This window comes from Anomaloglossus baeobatrachus, chromosome 7, assembly GCF_048569485.1.
Source record: "Anomaloglossus baeobatrachus isolate aAnoBae1 chromosome 7, aAnoBae1.hap1, whole genome shotgun sequence".
In the NCBI taxonomy this organism is placed as follows: domain Eukaryota; kingdom Metazoa; phylum Chordata; class Amphibia; order Anura; family Aromobatidae; genus Anomaloglossus; species Anomaloglossus baeobatrachus.
In genome coordinates, this window is record NC_134359.1 from 61,887,072 (window position 1) to 61,905,174 (window position 18,103).

Genomic DNA, 18,103 nt, shown 5'->3' on the forward strand with positions numbered 1-18,103 from the left:
AGACTCTCCCCTCTACAGTCCATCCTTAATGCAGCAGCCAGGGTCACCTATCTGGCTAACCGCTCCTCGGATGCCTCTGCTCTGTGCCGGTCATTGCACTGCCTGCCCATATATCACAGGATCCAGTTCACACTGCTTGTACTCACCCACAAAGCTCTCCACAGTGGGGCACCCCCTATATCTCCACCCTCCTCTCTGTCTATCACCCCACCCGTTCTCTACGCTCTGCAAATGACTTTCGACTAACATCCACACTAATCCGAACCTCTTACTCCCGAATCCAAGACTTCTCCCGAGCTGCACCAATCCTCTGGAACGCTCTACCCCAAGAAGCTAGGATGAATCACAACTTACTCAGCTTCAGACGCTTCCTAAAAACACATCTTTTTAGAGCGGCCTATCACACTCCCTAGCCAAACTACATTCACATCGTCCCTCCACGCCTTCTCAGAACATAACTCCACGTCAAACTCCATGGCACCCAAATGCATCTCAAGGTTCTGGCCGACGTCCAGGAAGCCATTATCTATCCCCCATTTCCTTGATATGGCTGGATTGCCATTGTAAATAAGCACTTGTACCTTGTCCCCCCCCCCATATCTCATTATAGATTGTAAGCTCTCACGAGCAGGGTTGTCTTTTTCCCCTCTAAATATTGTATTTTATATAACTGTTACTTGTTTGTATATGATCCTCCAGTATTGTAAAGCGCTGCGGAATTTGTGGGCGCTATAAACATAAAGATTATTATTATTTAGTTACCTCTTTTGTTTCTTGAATGATGATGATGCAGGAAGAAAAAAAAAAAAAAAAGAATATATAAATTAGAATTAAAGATGGTCATCAGGTACATTCATTATAGATAACCTAAAGCAGCGAAAAAAAATAGCAAAATAGAAACTAAAAAATTAAAAAAAAAAAATGCAGGATTTTTTTGAGACCTTGACATGTATTCGTTTTTTACATTTCACTTTTTGGTATATATAAATAAATAAAAAAGGACATTAGCTGTGTTCCAAGTGTCTGTGTGAGTATGAGAGTAGCAAATTACAGTGTATTTTCTTTCTGTATTACTTAATACATAAATATAGTTTGGCTTTAGCCCCTATACGTTTTGGGAAAAAAAGGGCAATTTATATACTTAATTTTATCAATTTTCTTAATTTTATTTATTCCCTTTAACCTTCTTGAATGCAGTACAAACAAAGAAGACAAGGAGGCCTTTAGTAAACCCCTGGATGCCAGGAAAATCCTGAGATGCCAAAAAGTTGCCCAATGTTTCCGACTACTGAAATGTCGCCGTCATGTTTATGTGATATTTATCAGGCTAAACTGCTTCAATAGGAACTTGCTCCGTTCGCAAGAACTACTTTCAAGTGCTGGCTGTGTAGAACAGCCAGCACCCAGTGTATCAGTGTATGGCGCAGGATCAGTTCTTGAGCAATGAGCGCTGCAGGCGCCAAGGGCTTGAAGAAAAGAAACATCCTTATACAGTGCTGGCCAAAAGTATTGGCACCCCTGCAATTCTGTCAGATAATACTCAGTTTCTTCTTGAAAATGATTGCAATCACAAATTCTTTGGTATTATCTTCATTTAATTTGTCTTCAATGAAAAAAAAAATAAAGAAAATTGTCATAAAGCCAAATTGGATATAATTCCACACCAAACATAAAAAGGGGGTGGATAAAAGTTTTGGCAGTGTTTAAAAATCATGTGATGCTTCTGTAATTTGTGTAATTAACAGCACCTGTAACTTACCTGTGGCACCTAACAGGTGTTGGCAATAACTAAATCACACTTGCAGCCAGTTGACATGGATTAAAGTTGACTCAACCTCTGTCCTGTGTCCTTGTGTGCACCACATTGAGCATGGAGAAAAGAAAGAAGACCAAAGAACTGTCTGAGGACTTGAGAATCCAAATTGTGAGGAAGCATGAGCAATCTCAAGGCTACAAGTCCATCTCCAAAGACCTGAAAGTTCCTGTGTCTACGGTGCGCAGTGTCATCAAGAAGTGTAAAGCCCATGGCACTGTGGCTAACCTCCCTAGATGTGGAAGGAAAAGAAAAATTGACGAGAGATTTCAACGCAAGATTGTGCGGATGGTGGATAAAGAACCTCGACTAACATCCAAACAAGTTCAAGCTGCCCTGCAGTCCGAGGGTACAACAGTGTCAACCCGTACTATCCGTCAGCATCTGAATGAAAATGGACTGTATGGTAGGATACCCAGGAAGACCCCACTTGTTAGCCCGAGACATAAAAAAGCCAGGCTGGAATTTGCCAAAACTTACCTGAGAAAGCCTAAAACGTTTTGGAAGAATGTTCTCTGGTCAGATGAGACAAAAGCAGAGCTTTTTGGGAAAAGCCATCAACAAAGTTTAAAGGTAAAAAAAAAAAAAAAAAAAAGAAGAGGCATTCAAAGAAAAGAACACTGTCCCTACAGTCAAACATGGCGGAGGTTGCCTGATGTTTTGGGGTTGCTTTGCTGCCTCTGGACTGCTTGACCGTGTGCATGGCATTATGAAGTCTGAAGACTACCAACAAATTTTGCAGCATAATGTAGGGACCAGTGTGAGAAAGCTGGGTCTTCCTCAGAGGTCATGGGTCTTCCAGCAGGACAATGACCCAAAACACACTTCAAAAAGCACTAGAAAATGGTTTGATAGAAAGCACTGGAGACTACTAAAGTGGCCAGCAATGAGTCCAGACCTGAATCCCATAGAAAACCTGTGGCGAGATCTCAAAATGGCAGTTTGGAGAAGGCACCCTTCAAATCTCAGGGACCTGGAGCAGTTTGCCAAAGAAGAAGGGTCTAAAATTCCAGGAGAGCATTGTAAGAAACTCATTGATGGTTACCGGAAGCGGTTGTTCGCAGTTATTTTGGCTAAAGGTTGTGCAACCAAGTATTAGGCTAAGGGTGCCAATACTTTTGTCTGGCCCATTTTTGGAGTTTTGTGTGAAATGATCAATGATTTGATTTTTGCTTCATTCTCTTTTGTGTTTTGTCATTGCAAGCAAAATAAATGAAGATAATACCAAAAATTTGTGATTGCAATCATTTTCAAGAAGAAACTGAGTATTATCTGACAGAATTGCAGGGGTGCCAATACTTTTGGCCAGCACTGTATATTCCTCTGGATTGAAGCTTCCCAGTGCTCCTCACCAGGGATAGGGTCCAAGTTGTTGGAGGATCCATCATACTCTACACAGGAGAAATATATGCCCCATAGGTAATGAATGGAGCAGAGGTTTTTATCCTTAACCATCACTTCAAGAAAACAGAGGACTCAAACGCCCCCCGTTGAAGGGTGTGTTTGGGGGTCCCAGTGGTAGGTGCACCAGCGATCAGCAATTTAAAGGTTTACAAATAATAAGATAATATATTCCAGCATATTTTGCTGTGATCATAGTACTGATCCAATACTACCAAACGCCTTACTACGTATTTACTCATTCAATATTTCATGAGGATGACCTTAGATTAACTAAACTTTACACAATAAATCCTGCAAATCACTGACTATATAATAATCAAAAACAGTTAAAAACATTGACAGGAATATGATAAGCAGCGTACCTTTCTCAGCTCCCGGGGGGGCTTCATACATAAAAGTGAGTCCATTTTTCACCTTTTCATCACCGAGAAGTAATCTGTTATTGTGATGAAGAAGCAGAAGGAGCGTTATTCTATGTCCTCATATACGGCGATGTTCAGGCTGATATACAGCATGGATCTATAAGGTTTCGATCATAAATGTTCCTCTCTGACTGATCACTGACAGTTTTGTGATGGGATAAAAAGGCCTTGAAACTTACATCAAGTGTCCACAATACGACCTCTGATGCTGGACGTAAGGACCCCAAGTTCATTCACTTTATTTTTATCAATTAAAGTGAGCCTGTCAGGTCCAATATACACCCAGCACCACGAGCAGTTCTGGGTGTATATTGCTAATCCCTGCCTAACCGCCCCTGTATACACTAGCATAGATAAAGAGATCTTTAGAAAACTTATATCTCAAGATCTTTTATTGCATGCTAATCAGCGCAGGGACTAGTCCCCTGGGCGCTAGTTCCCCGGCCAGTCAGCTATATTAGTATGTTAGCACACCCACAGGGGGCGTACTATCATGCTAATGACTGTGCAGCGTCAGAGGATGATCTCACTCACCTCTCCATCGCCTCCGACAAAGGATATCGTCTGAGTGCGCATGACCCCAGAGTTTCGTTCAGGTGCACTACTTCAGTCTGAAGGCGGGACGCGTACACCCGGCTTCATAGTGCGCATGACTGGAACTCCGGGGTCATGTGCACTGAGACAAAATCCAGTGTGGGGCGGCGATGACAGCGGAGAGGTGAGTGAGATCATCCTCTGACGCTGTGCATCATTAGCATGATAGCGGACCCAAAGGGGCTTGCTTATATGCTAATGGAGCAGACTAGCCAAGGAACTAATGCTCAGGGGGCTAGGCCCCTCGCTCATTAGCATACCATAAAAGATCTTTAGAAATACTTTTTCTAAAGATCTTTTTATCTATGCTAGTGTATACAGGGACGGTTAGGCAGGGATTAGTAATATATACCCAGAACTGCTCGTGCTTCTGAGTGCATATTGCACCTGACAGCTACCTTTAACAAAATGCAAACCATTAACATGTCGAGTTTTGAAATCATTCTAGCTGCACGACATTTTTCACCCACCTGCCGAAAACCTTTGCACAGTACTGAACATCGGAACATGGGTGTTAAACAGATGCTGCACATGACTCACAGGTCACATCAGCCGCACTGTTCATTGGAACCGATTTTCAGCACCGGTTGGGGACACTAAATGCGAAGGCGTGCAACCTGTCTACGTGTGTGTGTGTGTGTGTGTGTGTGTAATATATATATATGTGTGTGTGTGTGTGTGTGTGTAATATATATATGTGTGTGTTTGTGTGTGTGTATGTGTGTATGTGTGTATGTGTGTATGTGTGTATGTGTGTATGTATGTATGTATGTATGTATGTATGTATGTATGTATGTATGTATGTATGTATGTGTGTGTGTATACAGTTAGGTCCAAAAATATTTGGACAGTGACAAGTTTTGTTATGTTAGCTGTCTACAAAAACATGTTCAGAAATACAATTATATATATAATATGGGCTGAAAGTGCACACTCCCAGCTGCAATATGAGAGTTTTCACATCCAAATCGGAGAAAGGGTTTAGGAATCATAGCGCTGTAATGCATAGCCTCCTCTTTTTCAAGGGACCAAAAGTAATTGGACAAGGGACTCTAAGGGCTGCAATTAACTCTGAAGGCGTCTCCCTCGTTAACCTGTAATCAATGAAGTAGTTAAAAGGTCTGGGGTTGATTACAGGTGTGTGGTTTTGCATTTGGAAGCTGTTGCTGTGACCAGACAACATGCAGTCTAAGGAACTCTCAATTGAGGTGAAGCAGAACATCCTGAGGCTGAAAAAAAAGAAAAAAATCCATCAGAGAGATAGCAGAAATGCTTGGAGTAGCAAAATCAACAGTCGGGTACATTCTGAGAAAAAAGGAATTGACTGGTGAGCTTGGGAACGCAAAAAGGCCTGGGCGTCCACGGATGACAACAGTGGTGGATGATCGCCGCATACTTTCTTTGGTGAAGAAGAACCCGTTCACAACATCAACTGAAGTCCAGAACACTCTCAGTGAAGTAGGTGTATCTGTCTCTAAGTCAACAGTAAAGAGAAGACTCCATGAAAGTAAATACAAAGGGTTCACATCTAGATGCAAACCATTCATCAATTCCAAAAATAGACAGGCCAGAGTTAAATTTGCTGAAAAACACCTCATGAAGCCAGCTCAGTTCTGGAAAAGTATTCTATGGACAGATGAGACAAAGATCAACCTGTACCAGAATGATGGGAAGAAAAAAGTTTGGAGAAGAAAGGGAACGGCACTTGATCCAAGGCACACCACATCCTCTGTAAAACATGGTGGAGGCAACGTGATGGCATGGGCATGCATGGCTTTCAATGGCACTGGGTCACTTGTGTTTATTGATGACATAACAGCAGACAAGAGTAGCCGGATGAATTCTGAAGTGTACCGGGATATACTTTCAGCCCAGATTCAGCCAAATGCCGCAAAGTTGATCGGACGGCGCTTCATAGTACAGATGGACAATGACCCCAAGCATACAGCCAAAGCTACCCAGGAGTTCATGAGTGCAAAAAAGTGGAACATTCTGCAATGGCCAAGTCAATCACCAGATCTTAACCCAATTGAGCATGCATTTCACTTGCTCAAATCCAGACTTAAGACGGAAAGACCCACAAACAAGCAAGACCTGAAGGCTGCGGCTGTAAAGGCCTGGCAAAGCATTAAGAAGGAGGAAACCCAGCGTTTGGTGATGTCCATGGGTTCCAGACTTAAGGCAGTGATTGCCTCCAAAGGATTCGCAACAAAATATTGAAAATAAAAATATTTTGTTTGGGTTTGGTTTATTTGTCCAATTACTTTTGACCTCCTAAAATGTGGAGTGTTTGTAAAGAAATGTGTACAATTCCTACAATTTCTATCAGATATTTTTGTTCAAACCTTCAAATTAAACGTTACAATCTGCACTTGAATTCTGTTGTAGAGGTTTCATTTCAAATCCAATGTGGTGGCATGCAGAGCCCAACTCGCGAAAATTGTGTCACTGTCCAAATATTTCTGGACCTAACTGTATATATGTGTGTGTGTGTATGTATATATATGTATATATATATATATATATATATATATATATATATATATATATATATATATATATATATATATATATATATATATATATATATATATATATATATATATATATATATATATATATATATATATATATATATATGTATGTGTGTGTGTGTGTGTGTGTGTGTGTGTGTGTGTGTGTGTGTGTGTGTGTGTGTGTGTGTGTGTGTGTGTGTGTGTGTGTATGTGTATAAGTGTCAGAACTTTAGATAATCAATATCTCCGGAGAGGTGGTAATTATGTAGTAAAGTTCTGTATGAATGCATCCCTGTATGCCGCGTGTCAGTACACGCAAGGGCCTCCGTGTAAGCCGCGTGTCAGTACACGCGAGGGCCTCCGTGTATGCCGCGTGTCAGTACACGCGAGGGCCTCCGTGTATGCCGCGTGTCAGTACACGCGAGGGCCTCCCTGTATGCCGTGTGTCAGTACACGCGAGGGCCTCCCTGTATGCCGCGTGTCAGTACACGCGAGGGCTTCCCTGTATGCCGCGTGTCAGTACACGCGAGGGCCTCCCTGTATGCCGCGTGTCAGTACACGCGAGGGCCTCCGTGTATGCCGCGTGTCAGTACACGCGAGGGCCTCCGTGTATGCCGCGTGTCAGTACACGCGAGGGCCTCCGCGCATGCGGTCACAGGCTGCTAGAGGAGGAGATTTTGTATCTCACCGGTTGTTGTAGGACTCTTGCTCTTTTACATATTGTTGCATTAGATCTTCCTGCTTTTTCTTATCATACGATATTTTCTGCTCGGCCATCCATACCTGAAGACAAATCAGGCACAGAACTTACAAGTGTAGAACAGAAAAAAAGCGATGGTCATGCTCATAGAAACGAAAAAGTCAGCAACACATCAATCCGTCCAATGCACTGCACTCCTCTGTAGGAGAGGTGTTATCAGAGCTACAGCTAAAGCCACGTGCACACATTAAGTATTTGGTCAGTTTTTGTACCACAGTATTTGTAAAACCAGGAGTGGAACAGTCAGAGGAAAAGTATAATAGAAACATGGGCACCACTTCTGTATTTATCACCCACTCCTGGTTTTAGCTTAGAAATCCTGATGTAAAAAAAACCAAACTGATCAAATACTCAATATGTGAATGTGGCCTAATGTTGAATCATGCAGAGGGCGATACACTGTAATCCATAGAGCACAGTTTGTGTGCAGGAAGACTTTGAGTACGTTCTTCATCTGTTATCTCCACCGCTCTGGTCGGCCTCTTGTGATCTGTGACCTGCCCGCAGCTCCAGTGTTTCATGGAGCCAAAAGTCACAACTAATACAAGTCTATGAGAGCCTTGTTCTGGCTCTCATAGACTTGCATTGAGCACTTGTGATGTACTTTCTTACTTCTGGCTAGTCAAACATTAAATGGCACAAGATAGCACTGCGGACAAAAAAAAAAAAAAAAAAGATGGTCCCCTATGGGGTCCAGTAAGACAACGGGCTTCACAAGAGTATGAAGATGGTCGCCTTGTGGACACTCAGAATCGCAGTGCAAAGGAATGACCGCTACGCAAAATAGAGAATTACATGGATTTTGCACCTTAAATGTTGCTGTTGGAATGATTGTGGCATTTAAGGGGTTAAGCAGCCGTGATCAGAGCCTGCTCCAGTCACTGGTGTTAGAGGCGGATGCTGGCTCCATACACCCGCACCCTCTGTGCTATGTACATATACATTACAAGTTGGGAAGGGTTTAAATAGGGACAGTCAATTTCTAAAAATCGGGAAAACACCGTTCTTACAAACGCTCCATTATCGGACGGTGTAAGCGCAAAGCTCATCACACGGCCAGTGCTGCGGGTCACATTACTGTATGGGGACAGAACCATCGCAGTAATGATTGATAATCTGTGGCCTCGGTGTTCCCAGGCCACGTATCACCATTCAGTGCAAAACCACGTTCACAGTAACGCGAGGAGTCATTGCTCGGGCCTGTGATTAGCTGCTGAGGTCACATTAGCTGGTGGCCAATAAAAATCCGAGGCCCAGTAGATCCTTTTGGTTTAATTAGTAGGGGACAGAAGAGTAGATGTGACCGCTGCAGCCAATCACTGGTCACAATGGTCACTCCATGTAACAGCTGGAAACTGGTCAAGGACCAAGGGATGGGAAGTAAGAACAATTACTACTTTTGACAGCCTGGAGACTGACACATTTTTTAAAGGGGTGTGTTGCTATGACAACTGTCACTATGGCAGACAGGTTTGAATCCTATATCAGTGAGTGTATCTACTACCACCCTCACCCCCAAATGACCAAGGGGGTCTGTAAAGTCACATGATCCCCCATCAGGAATCATTACAGGCTACTACAATGCAGTCTGGGACTACTAGAGGCCTGGAGGTCACATGATCATTTCCAAGCTGCGGATTGGCTAAGAGGGGTTATGTGCTACCACAACACCAGGAAGTGCTTTATTTTCAGCCCCTGACCAAAAAAAGCAGCAATCCGCAGCATCCCGGCCCCGCCCCCTCCTCAGTGTGGCTCCGGTCACTGCTCACCTTCTTTATGTTGGACTTGGAGGCGGGATGGAAATCCTTCTTACACATGAAGTTAGCAAATGACTTCCCCATGGTGACTAACTCTCCCCGGAGGAGGCCCGGTCCTCTGCACACACAGATAGAATGGTGAGACCGGAGTCTCCACGTCCCGCGACACCGCCAACAACAACACAAACTCCACCTCCTTCAGGATAAGAGCGAGATCCCGATCAGCGGAAGGACCTTTGATGACGTCATGACCATGTGATCACCTGGTGGGAGGAGTCAAACTCAAGTCTGTTACGTTTTGTCATTTCTAACACCTAATTGGCTGGTAGCGTATGTCGTCAGAAGTCACGTGGCATCTGCAGCCACGTGATTGTATATAAGAAAGAGCTCGCCGTTTGCAGCGAGTATTTGATGTGTGACCGGAGGTGGAGAGCGTCACCACACGTACTGGATATCACGAGTGATAGTTCATTGGTTTTTCCATTGACATTTTTTTTAACTCGTGCTCAGCCAATATTTTGGGGGACATATTGTAATTCTATGAGTTTTTATAGTTGGGAATGTGTGACCCCCCAAGCCCTCTAAAATCTGAGCAGATCCCCGGCCTCCCCGCTGCCACTGCTCAGTTCAGTGTTATGGCTGCAGTGATCGCGTCACGTGGATGGCTGACATCACCGCTGCAGACGATCACCATGCTCAGCGGCTCGTGCCGTCTTAGGCCTCTGCCACACTCACGTGAATTTCACGCACGTGCCGAGAGACACGTATTTTCCCTGCGTGTTGTGTGCAGGTAAGTACGTGTCTCTGGTACGTGCGTGACACGTGTGTTCTACGTGTGCTATCCGCGATAGCACACGTAGAATCAGTAATTATTATACTCACCTGGTCCTTCCTGATGTCCGCGCTGCTGTCCGTGGTGCTGAGCCTCGGTCTCCAGCCCTCCCGTCTCCCCGCTGCTGCTGCTGCCAGGCAGTGAAGTGAATATTCAATGAGAATAATGAGCGGCGGTCGGCAGCTAGAGGCAGCAGCGGCAGAGACAGGAGAGCTGGAGAAGGTGAGTTAATGTTTTTTTTTTTTTTAACTGACATGTGTGTTTACTCCGGCGCGTGTCACACGGGACCGCATCCACACTACACCCGTGTGGTGCGGGTGCGGGCCGTGTGACACCCGTGCTGCCGGAGAAAACACTGACATGTCAGCGCTTTCAAAATCGCACACACGTACAAACGCACACGGACACACGTTCCGTGTGGTTTTACGTGTGTGTGCCTGCTACAATAGGGTAGCATTGGTTAAAGTGTCTCCGTGCCGCCGGTACGTGTAAAAAATGACAAACACGTACCGGAGGCACGGATGTGTGGCGCAGGCCTTACTCTGTAGGGGTAACAGCCTCATCCTCCTCTGGCCGAACTGTAATCACGCCATAATTGTACTCTTTTTTTTTTTTTTTTTTTTTTTTTTTTTTTATCATGTAAAAAATATAATGTAGACTCTGATTTTTCTTTTCTTAATACTAGGTACAAAATAGCACAGACTTCAATTTTCCATTTTTTTTGTTATTCTGACACTGACCTATTGAACCAAGGCTGAGGCTATAATGGAGCTCGTGGCCTCCGTCAGTGGAGCCCTATACACTATACCTGTATAAATACCACGACAGGCCCCAGAGGAAGGGCCAGCACATCCATCATCTTGTAATGACGATTAAAAAAGGTGTTTGGGTCCTGGCAGTTGGAAGCCTAACATTTGGCAAGTTCTCATCCCGCTGTGGAAAGGTTACAACTTGTTTTCACTGGACAATCCATTTAAAGGGGTTGTCTGGAGTGATGAGCGGGCACTACCATGCTCGGAAGCTCAGTACTCGTAACTAGTGATGAGTGAGCACTACCATGCTCGGAAGCTCAGTACTCGTAACTAGTGATGAGTGAGCACTACCATGCTCGGGTGCTCTGTACTGGTAACTAGTGATGAGTGAGCACTACCATGCTCGGAAGCTCAGAACTCGTAACTAGTGATGAGTGAGCACTACCATGCTCGGAAGCTCAGAACTCGTAACTAGTGATAAGTGAGCACTACCATGCTCGGAAGCTCAGAACTCGTAACTAGTGATGAGTGAGCACTACCATGCTCGGAAGCTCAGAACTCGTAACTAGTGATGAGTGAGCACTACCATGCTCGGGTGCTCTGTACTCGTAACTAGTGATGAGCGGGCACTACCATACTCGGGTGCTCAGTACTCGTAACTAGTGATGAGCGAGCACTACCATACTCGGGTGCTCGGTACTCGTAACTAGTGATGAATGAGCACTACCATGCTCAGGTGCTTGGTACTCGTAACTAGTGATGAGCGGGCACTACCATGCTCGGGTGCTCAGTACTCGTAACTAGTGATGAGCGGGCACTACCATGCTCGGGTGCTCGGTACTCGTAACTAGTGATGAGCGAGCACTACCATGCTCGGGTGCTCGGTACTCGTAACTAGTGATGAGCGGGCACTGCCATGCTCTGGTGCTCTGTACTCGTAACTAGTGATGAGCGGGCACTACCATGCTCAGGTGCTCGGGACTCGTAACTAGTGATGAGCGGGCACTACCATGCTCGGGTGCTCGGGACTCGTAACTAGTGATGAGCAGGCACTACCATGCTCAGGTGCTCGGGACTCGTAACTAGTGATGAGCAGGCACTACCATGCTCAGGTGCTCGGGACTCGTAACTAGTGATGAGCGGGCACTACCATGCTCAGGTGCTCGGGACTCGTAACTAGTGATGAGCAAGCACTACCATGCTCGGGTGCTCGGTACTTGTAACTAGTGATGAGCAGGCACTACCATGCTCGGGTGCTCGGTACCCGTAACTAGTGATGAGCGAGCACTGCCATGCTCAGGTGCTCTGTATCCGTAACTAGTGATGAGCGGGCACTACCATGCTCAGGTGCTCAGTACTGGTAACTAGTGATGAGCGAGCACTACCATGCTCGGGTGCTCTGTACTGGTAACTAGTGATGAGCGGGCACTACCATGCTCAGGTGCTCGGGACTCGTAACTAGTGATGAGCGGGCACTACCATGCTCGGGTGCTCAGTACCCGTAACTAGTGATGAGCGGGCACTACCATGCTCAGGTGCTCAGTACTGGTAACTAGTGATGAGCGAGCACTACCATGCTCGGGTGCTCTGTACTGGTAACTAGTGATGAGCGGGCACTACCATGCTCGGGTGCTCGGTACTTATAACTAGTGATGAGCGGGCACTACCATGCTCGGGTGCTCTGTACTCGTAACTAGTGATGAGCGAGTACTACCATGCTCGGTACTCGTAACTAGTGATGAGCGGGCACTACCATGCTCGGGTGCTCAGTACTTATAACTAGTGATGAGCGGGCACTACCATGCTTGGGTGCTCGGTACTCATAACTAGTGATGAGCGAGCACTACCATGCTCGGGTGCTCGATACTCGTAACTAGTGATGAGTGGGCACTACCATGCTCGCGTGCTCTGTACTCGTAACTAGTGATGAGCGGGCACTACCATGCTCTGGTGCTCTGTACTCGTAACTAGTGATAGGCTGGCACTACCATGCTCGGGTGCTTGGTACTCGTAACTAGTGATGAGCGGGCACTACCATGCTCGGGTGCTCGGTACTCGTAACTAGTGATGAGCGAGCACTACCATGCTCGGGTGTTTGGTATTCGTAACTAGTGATGAGCGAGCACTACCATGCTCGGGTGCTCTGTACTCGTAACTAGTGATGAGCGGGCACTACCATGCTCGGGTGCTCTGTACTCGTATCTAGTGATGAGCGGGCACTACCATGCTCAGGTGCTCGGGACTCGTAACTAGTGATGAGCGGGCACTACCATGCTCGGGTGCTCTGTACTCGTAACTAGTGATGAGCGGGCACTACCATGCTCAGGTGCTCGGGACTCGTAACTAGTGATGAGCGGGCACTACCATGCTCGGGTGCTCGGTACTCGTAACCAGTGATGAGCGGTCACTACCATGCTCGGGTGCTCTGTACTCGTAACTAGTGATGAGCGGGCACTACCATGCTCAGGTGCTCGGGACTCGTAACTAGTGATGAGCGGGCACTACCATGCTCAGGTGCTCGGGACTCGTAACTAGTGATGAGCGGGCACTACCATGCTCGGGTGCTTTATACGCGTAACTAGTGATGAGCGGGCACTACCATGCTCGGGTGCTCAGTACTGGTAACTAGTGATGAGTGGGCACTGCCATGCTCGGGTGCTCGGTACTGGTAACTAGTGATGAGCGGGCACTACCATGCTCGGGTGCTTTATACTCGTAACTAGTGATGAGTGGGCACTGCCATGCTCGGGTGCTCAGTACTGGTAACTAGTGATGAGTGGGCACTACCATGCTCGGGTGCTGGGTACTCGTAGCTAGAGATGAGTGAGCACTACCATGCTCGGGTGCTTTATACTCGTAACTAGTGATGAGTGAGCACTACCATGCTCGGGTGCTCAGTACTGGTAACTAGTGATGAGCGGGCACTACCATGCTCGGGTGCTCAGTACTGGTAACTAGTGATGAGCGGGCACTACCATGCTCGGGTGCTCAGTACTGGTAACTAGTGATGAGTGAGCACTACCATGCTCGGGTGCTCAGTACTCGTAACTAGTGATGAGCGGGCACTACCATGCTCGGGTGCTCAGTACTGGTAACTAGTGATGAGTGGGCACTACCATGCTCGGGTGCTCAGTACTCGTAACTAGTGATGAGCGGGCACTACCATGCTCGGGTGCTCAGTACTGGTAACTAGTGATGAGCGAGCACTACCATGCTCGGGTGCTCAGTACTCGTAACTAGTGATGAGCGGGCACTACCATGCTCAGGTGCTCAGTACTCGTAACTAGTGATGAGCGGGCACTACCATGCTCGGGTGCTTTATACTCGTAACTAGTGATGAGCGGGCACTACCATGCTCGGGTGCTCAGTACTGGTAACTAGTGATGAGTGGGCACTGCCATGCTCGGGTGCTCGGTACTGGTAACTAGTGATGAGCGGGCACTACCATGCTCGGGTGCTTTATACTCGTAACTAGTGATGAGTGGGCACTGCCATGCTCGGGTGCTCAGTACTGGTAACTAGTGATGAGTGGGCACTACCATGCTCGGGTGCTGGGTACTCGTAACTAGAGATGAGTGAGCACTACCATGCTCGGGTGCTTTATACTCGTAACTAGTGATGAGTGAGCACTACCATGCTCGGGTGCTCAGTACTGGTAACTAGTGATGAGCGGGCACTACCATGCTCGGGTGCTCAGTACTGGTAACTAGTGATGAGCGGGCACTACCATGCTCGGGTGCTCAGTACTGGTAACTAGTGATGAGTGAGCACTACCATGCTCGGGTGCTCAGTACTGGTAACTAGTGATGAGTGGGCACTACCATGCTCGGGTGCTCAGTACTCGTAACTAGTGATGAGCGGGCACTACCATGCTCGGGTGCTCAGTACTGGTAACTAGTGATGAGCGAGCACTACCATGCTCGGGTGCTCAGTACTGGTAACTAGTGATGAGCGGGCACTACCATGCTCGGGTGCTCAGTACTGGTAACTAGTGATGAGTGGGCACTACCATGCTCGGGTGCTCAGTACTGGTAACTAGTGATGAGTGAACATTACCATGCTCGGGTGCTCAGTACTGGTAACTAGTGATGAGCGGGCACTACCATGCTCAGGTGCTCGGTACTGGTAATGAGTAGTTGGACACTCGGATGGGTGAAACACGTGTACCGAGTGTAATGGAAGTCAATGGGGAACTCGAGTATATTTCCAGAAAAAAGGAAGCCAATTGACTGGAGGGCTCAAAAATGCTGGAAAAACGCAAAAAGAATTTACATGCTGCATCTTCAAAAACGCAGCCAAAAAAGGATGCCCAGTGTAGACAGCAAAATAGAAATCTCATAGACTTTGCTAGGAGAAGGATATGCATGCATTTAGGTGCATCTTTATGACCTCAAAAATTCACCAAAAACGCAGTAAAAAATGCAGTGTGTGAACATAGCTTTAAAGAAGTTGTCCAGTTACCAAAACTGATTTTTTTTTTCTGATAAATCTTGCTAATATGTGCCCCTCAACACATCTATTATGTTTTTTTCAGCAAAATTACCTTTCATTGTGCACTAGCAGCACAAGGTCATTGCTGGCTCCAGCTCTGATGGGGTTAATCTCTCCTCTGACTTCCTGTGTTCAGTTCCTACAAGTCCCAGAATTCTTTGTGGCTCTAGGGCGGTGTCTGGCTTATCTAACACACCCATTGTGTCTAATACACCCACTCTGCTCCCACCCAAACCCTCCTCCCTGCCTCTTCCCAGTGGATGCACTGAGATCAATCATACAGAGACAGCAGCAGCTCTACACAGCCAGGGGAAGAAAGTGTGTGTGCGCGTATATACAGTGTATGTGCGTATATACAGTGTGTGTGTGTGTGTGTATATACAGTGTATGTGTATATACAGTGTGTGTGTGTGTGTATATACAGTGTGTGAGTGAGTGTGTATGTGTGTGTGTATATATACAGTGTGTGTGTGTATGTCATACTCACCTGTCTGCAGGGTCCCGGTGCCATGCCTGCTTCCAGCCCCTGTCTCAGTCCCGCCGCTTCGGCTGTGTGCAGTCTCCCCGGGGCACGCACGAAGCTTGCAGGACCTGGCCGTGGATCACCTGATGCAGTCACCTGACGCATCAGCTGATCGATTCTCGTGGTGTCGCCGGCTTTTTCGCGCCCGGCCGGCTATCAGCTGATCCTGCCGTCAGGGGACTTCATCAGCTGATTACTGGCAGCTCCTGCAGTGATGGGCCAGGATCAGACTCCGCTGCAGGAGCTGCCGGTAATCAGCACAGACGTGAGTATTTATTTATTTTTATTTTTTTTTTGCACTGATGCTTCAGCTGATTGTATAATCGGCTTTTATACAATCAGCTGATGTGTGATGTGCTTCAGCCCCTTGATCCTGACACATCATCTGATCGCTCTGCCTTCCAGCAAACCGATCAGATGATATTGGATCCGGATTGGACGTCGCGGGACCCTGACCCAGGATTACTGCGGAGGGGGGTTTATTTCAATAAAGATGGAGTCACTAATTGTGTTGTGTTTTATTTCTAACAAAAATATTTTTCTGGGTGTTGTGTTTTTTTTTTTTTTATCATTACTAGAAATTCATGGTGGCCATGTCTAATATTGGCGTGACACCATGAACTTCGGGCTTAGGGCTAGCTGATAATATACAGCTAGCCCTAACTCCATTATTACCCGGCTAGCCACCCGGCATCAGGGCAGCTGGAAGAGTTGGATACAGCGCCAGAAGATGGCGTTTCTATGAAAGCGCCATTTTCTGGGGTGGCTGCGGACTGCAATTCGCAGTGGGGGTGCCCAGAAAGCTTGGGCACCCTTCACTGTGGGTTCCAATCCCCAGCTGCCTAGTTGTACCCGGCTGGACACCAAAATTAGGCGAAGCTCACGTCATTTTTTTTTTTAATTATTTCATGAAATTCATGAAATAATTAAAAAAAAAAAGGGCTTCTCTATATTTTTGGTTCCCAGCCAGGTACAACTAGGCAGCTGGGGGTTGGGGGCAGCCCGTACCTGCCTGCTGTACCCGGCTAGCATACAAAAATATGGCGAAGCCCACGTCATTTTTTTTTTCTTTTTGGGTAAAAAACTGTATACAGTCCTGGATGGAGGATGCTGAGCCTTGTAGTTCTGCAGCTGCTGTCTGCTCTCCTGCATACAATGAACATTTTGAATAAGGAAATGACATCAGACCTTTTTTATTTTTTTCATCAACAATCTTTAATGGCATTGTGCACTGATTAAAAACGCAGTGAGCAAAAACGCAGCAAAAAAGGCACCAAATCGCGGCAAAAACGTGACATGCAGCACCGCAGGTGACAGAGCAGAGCAAGTTGGTGACATGCTCTGCTCTGACACATAGCGTGCTGCATGTCACTGTATCCACTCTGGGACTTGTTGTGCAGGTGACCGGATGATACATGTCACTAACTGCCCCACTCTGTGATTTCTGCTGCATAGTACCAACTGTATACACTCTCACCTGCACAACAAGTCCCATAGTGGAGACAGTTAGTGACATGTAGCATCCGGTCACCTGCACTACAAGTGCCAGAGTGGAGAAAGATAGTGACATGCAGCACACTATGTGTCAGAGCAGAGCATGTCACTGTCTCCACTCCGCTGACCTCACAGCCCGTACACGCTGCGATGGATGCAGGGGGACACAGAACAAGTAATCGGCCGACACTGGAGTCATCTGATTACTTGGGATGAATTGAGCAGTAAAATGCTCTGGTGCTCGATGGGCGAAGCCCATGCCGATTTTTTAAAAAAAATGTATGCTAGCCAGGTACAGCAGGCAGCTACGGGCTGCCCCCAACCCCCCAGCTGCCTAGTTGTACCCCGGCTGGGAACCAAAAATATAGAGAAGCCCTTTTTTTTTTTTTTATTTCATGAATTTCATGAAATAATTAAAAAAAAAAAATGACATGGCCTTCGCCGAATTTTTGAGTCCAGCCAGGTACAACTAGGCAGCTGGGGATTGGAATCCGCAGTGAAGGGTGCCCAAACTTTCTGGGCCCCCCGCTGCGAATTGCAGTCCACAGCCGCCCCAGAAAATGGCGCTTTCATAGAAGCGCCATCTTCTGGCGCTGTATCCAACTCTTCCAGTGGCCCTGGTGGCAGGTGGCACGCTGGGTAATAAGGGGTTAATACCAGCTATGTTTTACCCCGCTGGTATAAAGCCCGAGATTCTTAATGTCAGGCCAAGGTTGACCTGGCCATTAAGAATCTCCAATAAAGG

The 18,103-nt window shown here is 46.6% G+C and overlaps 1 protein-coding gene across 1 annotated transcript in view; it reads right to left on the reverse strand.

Annotated features, from left to right (window-relative positions):
- The window catches only part of CIRSR (corepressor of RBPJ and splicing regulator), a 62,289-nt gene extending 52,772 nt beyond the window's left edge, over window positions 1-9,517 (reverse strand). The window contains exons 1-4 of the mRNA XM_075317354.1: window positions 9,279-9,517; window positions 7,438-7,532; window positions 3,580-3,653; window positions 763-773 (exon numbers count right to left, since the gene is read on the reverse strand). Of these exons, the coding sequence (XP_075173469.1) occupies window positions 763-773; window positions 3,580-3,653; window positions 7,438-7,532; window positions 9,279-9,350 (252 nt within the window). The 5' untranslated portion in view covers window positions 9,351-9,517. The remainder of the gene's footprint in view (window positions 1-762; window positions 774-3,579; window positions 3,654-7,437; window positions 7,533-9,278) is intronic.
- Window positions 9,518-18,103: the final 8,586 nt, after the last annotated feature.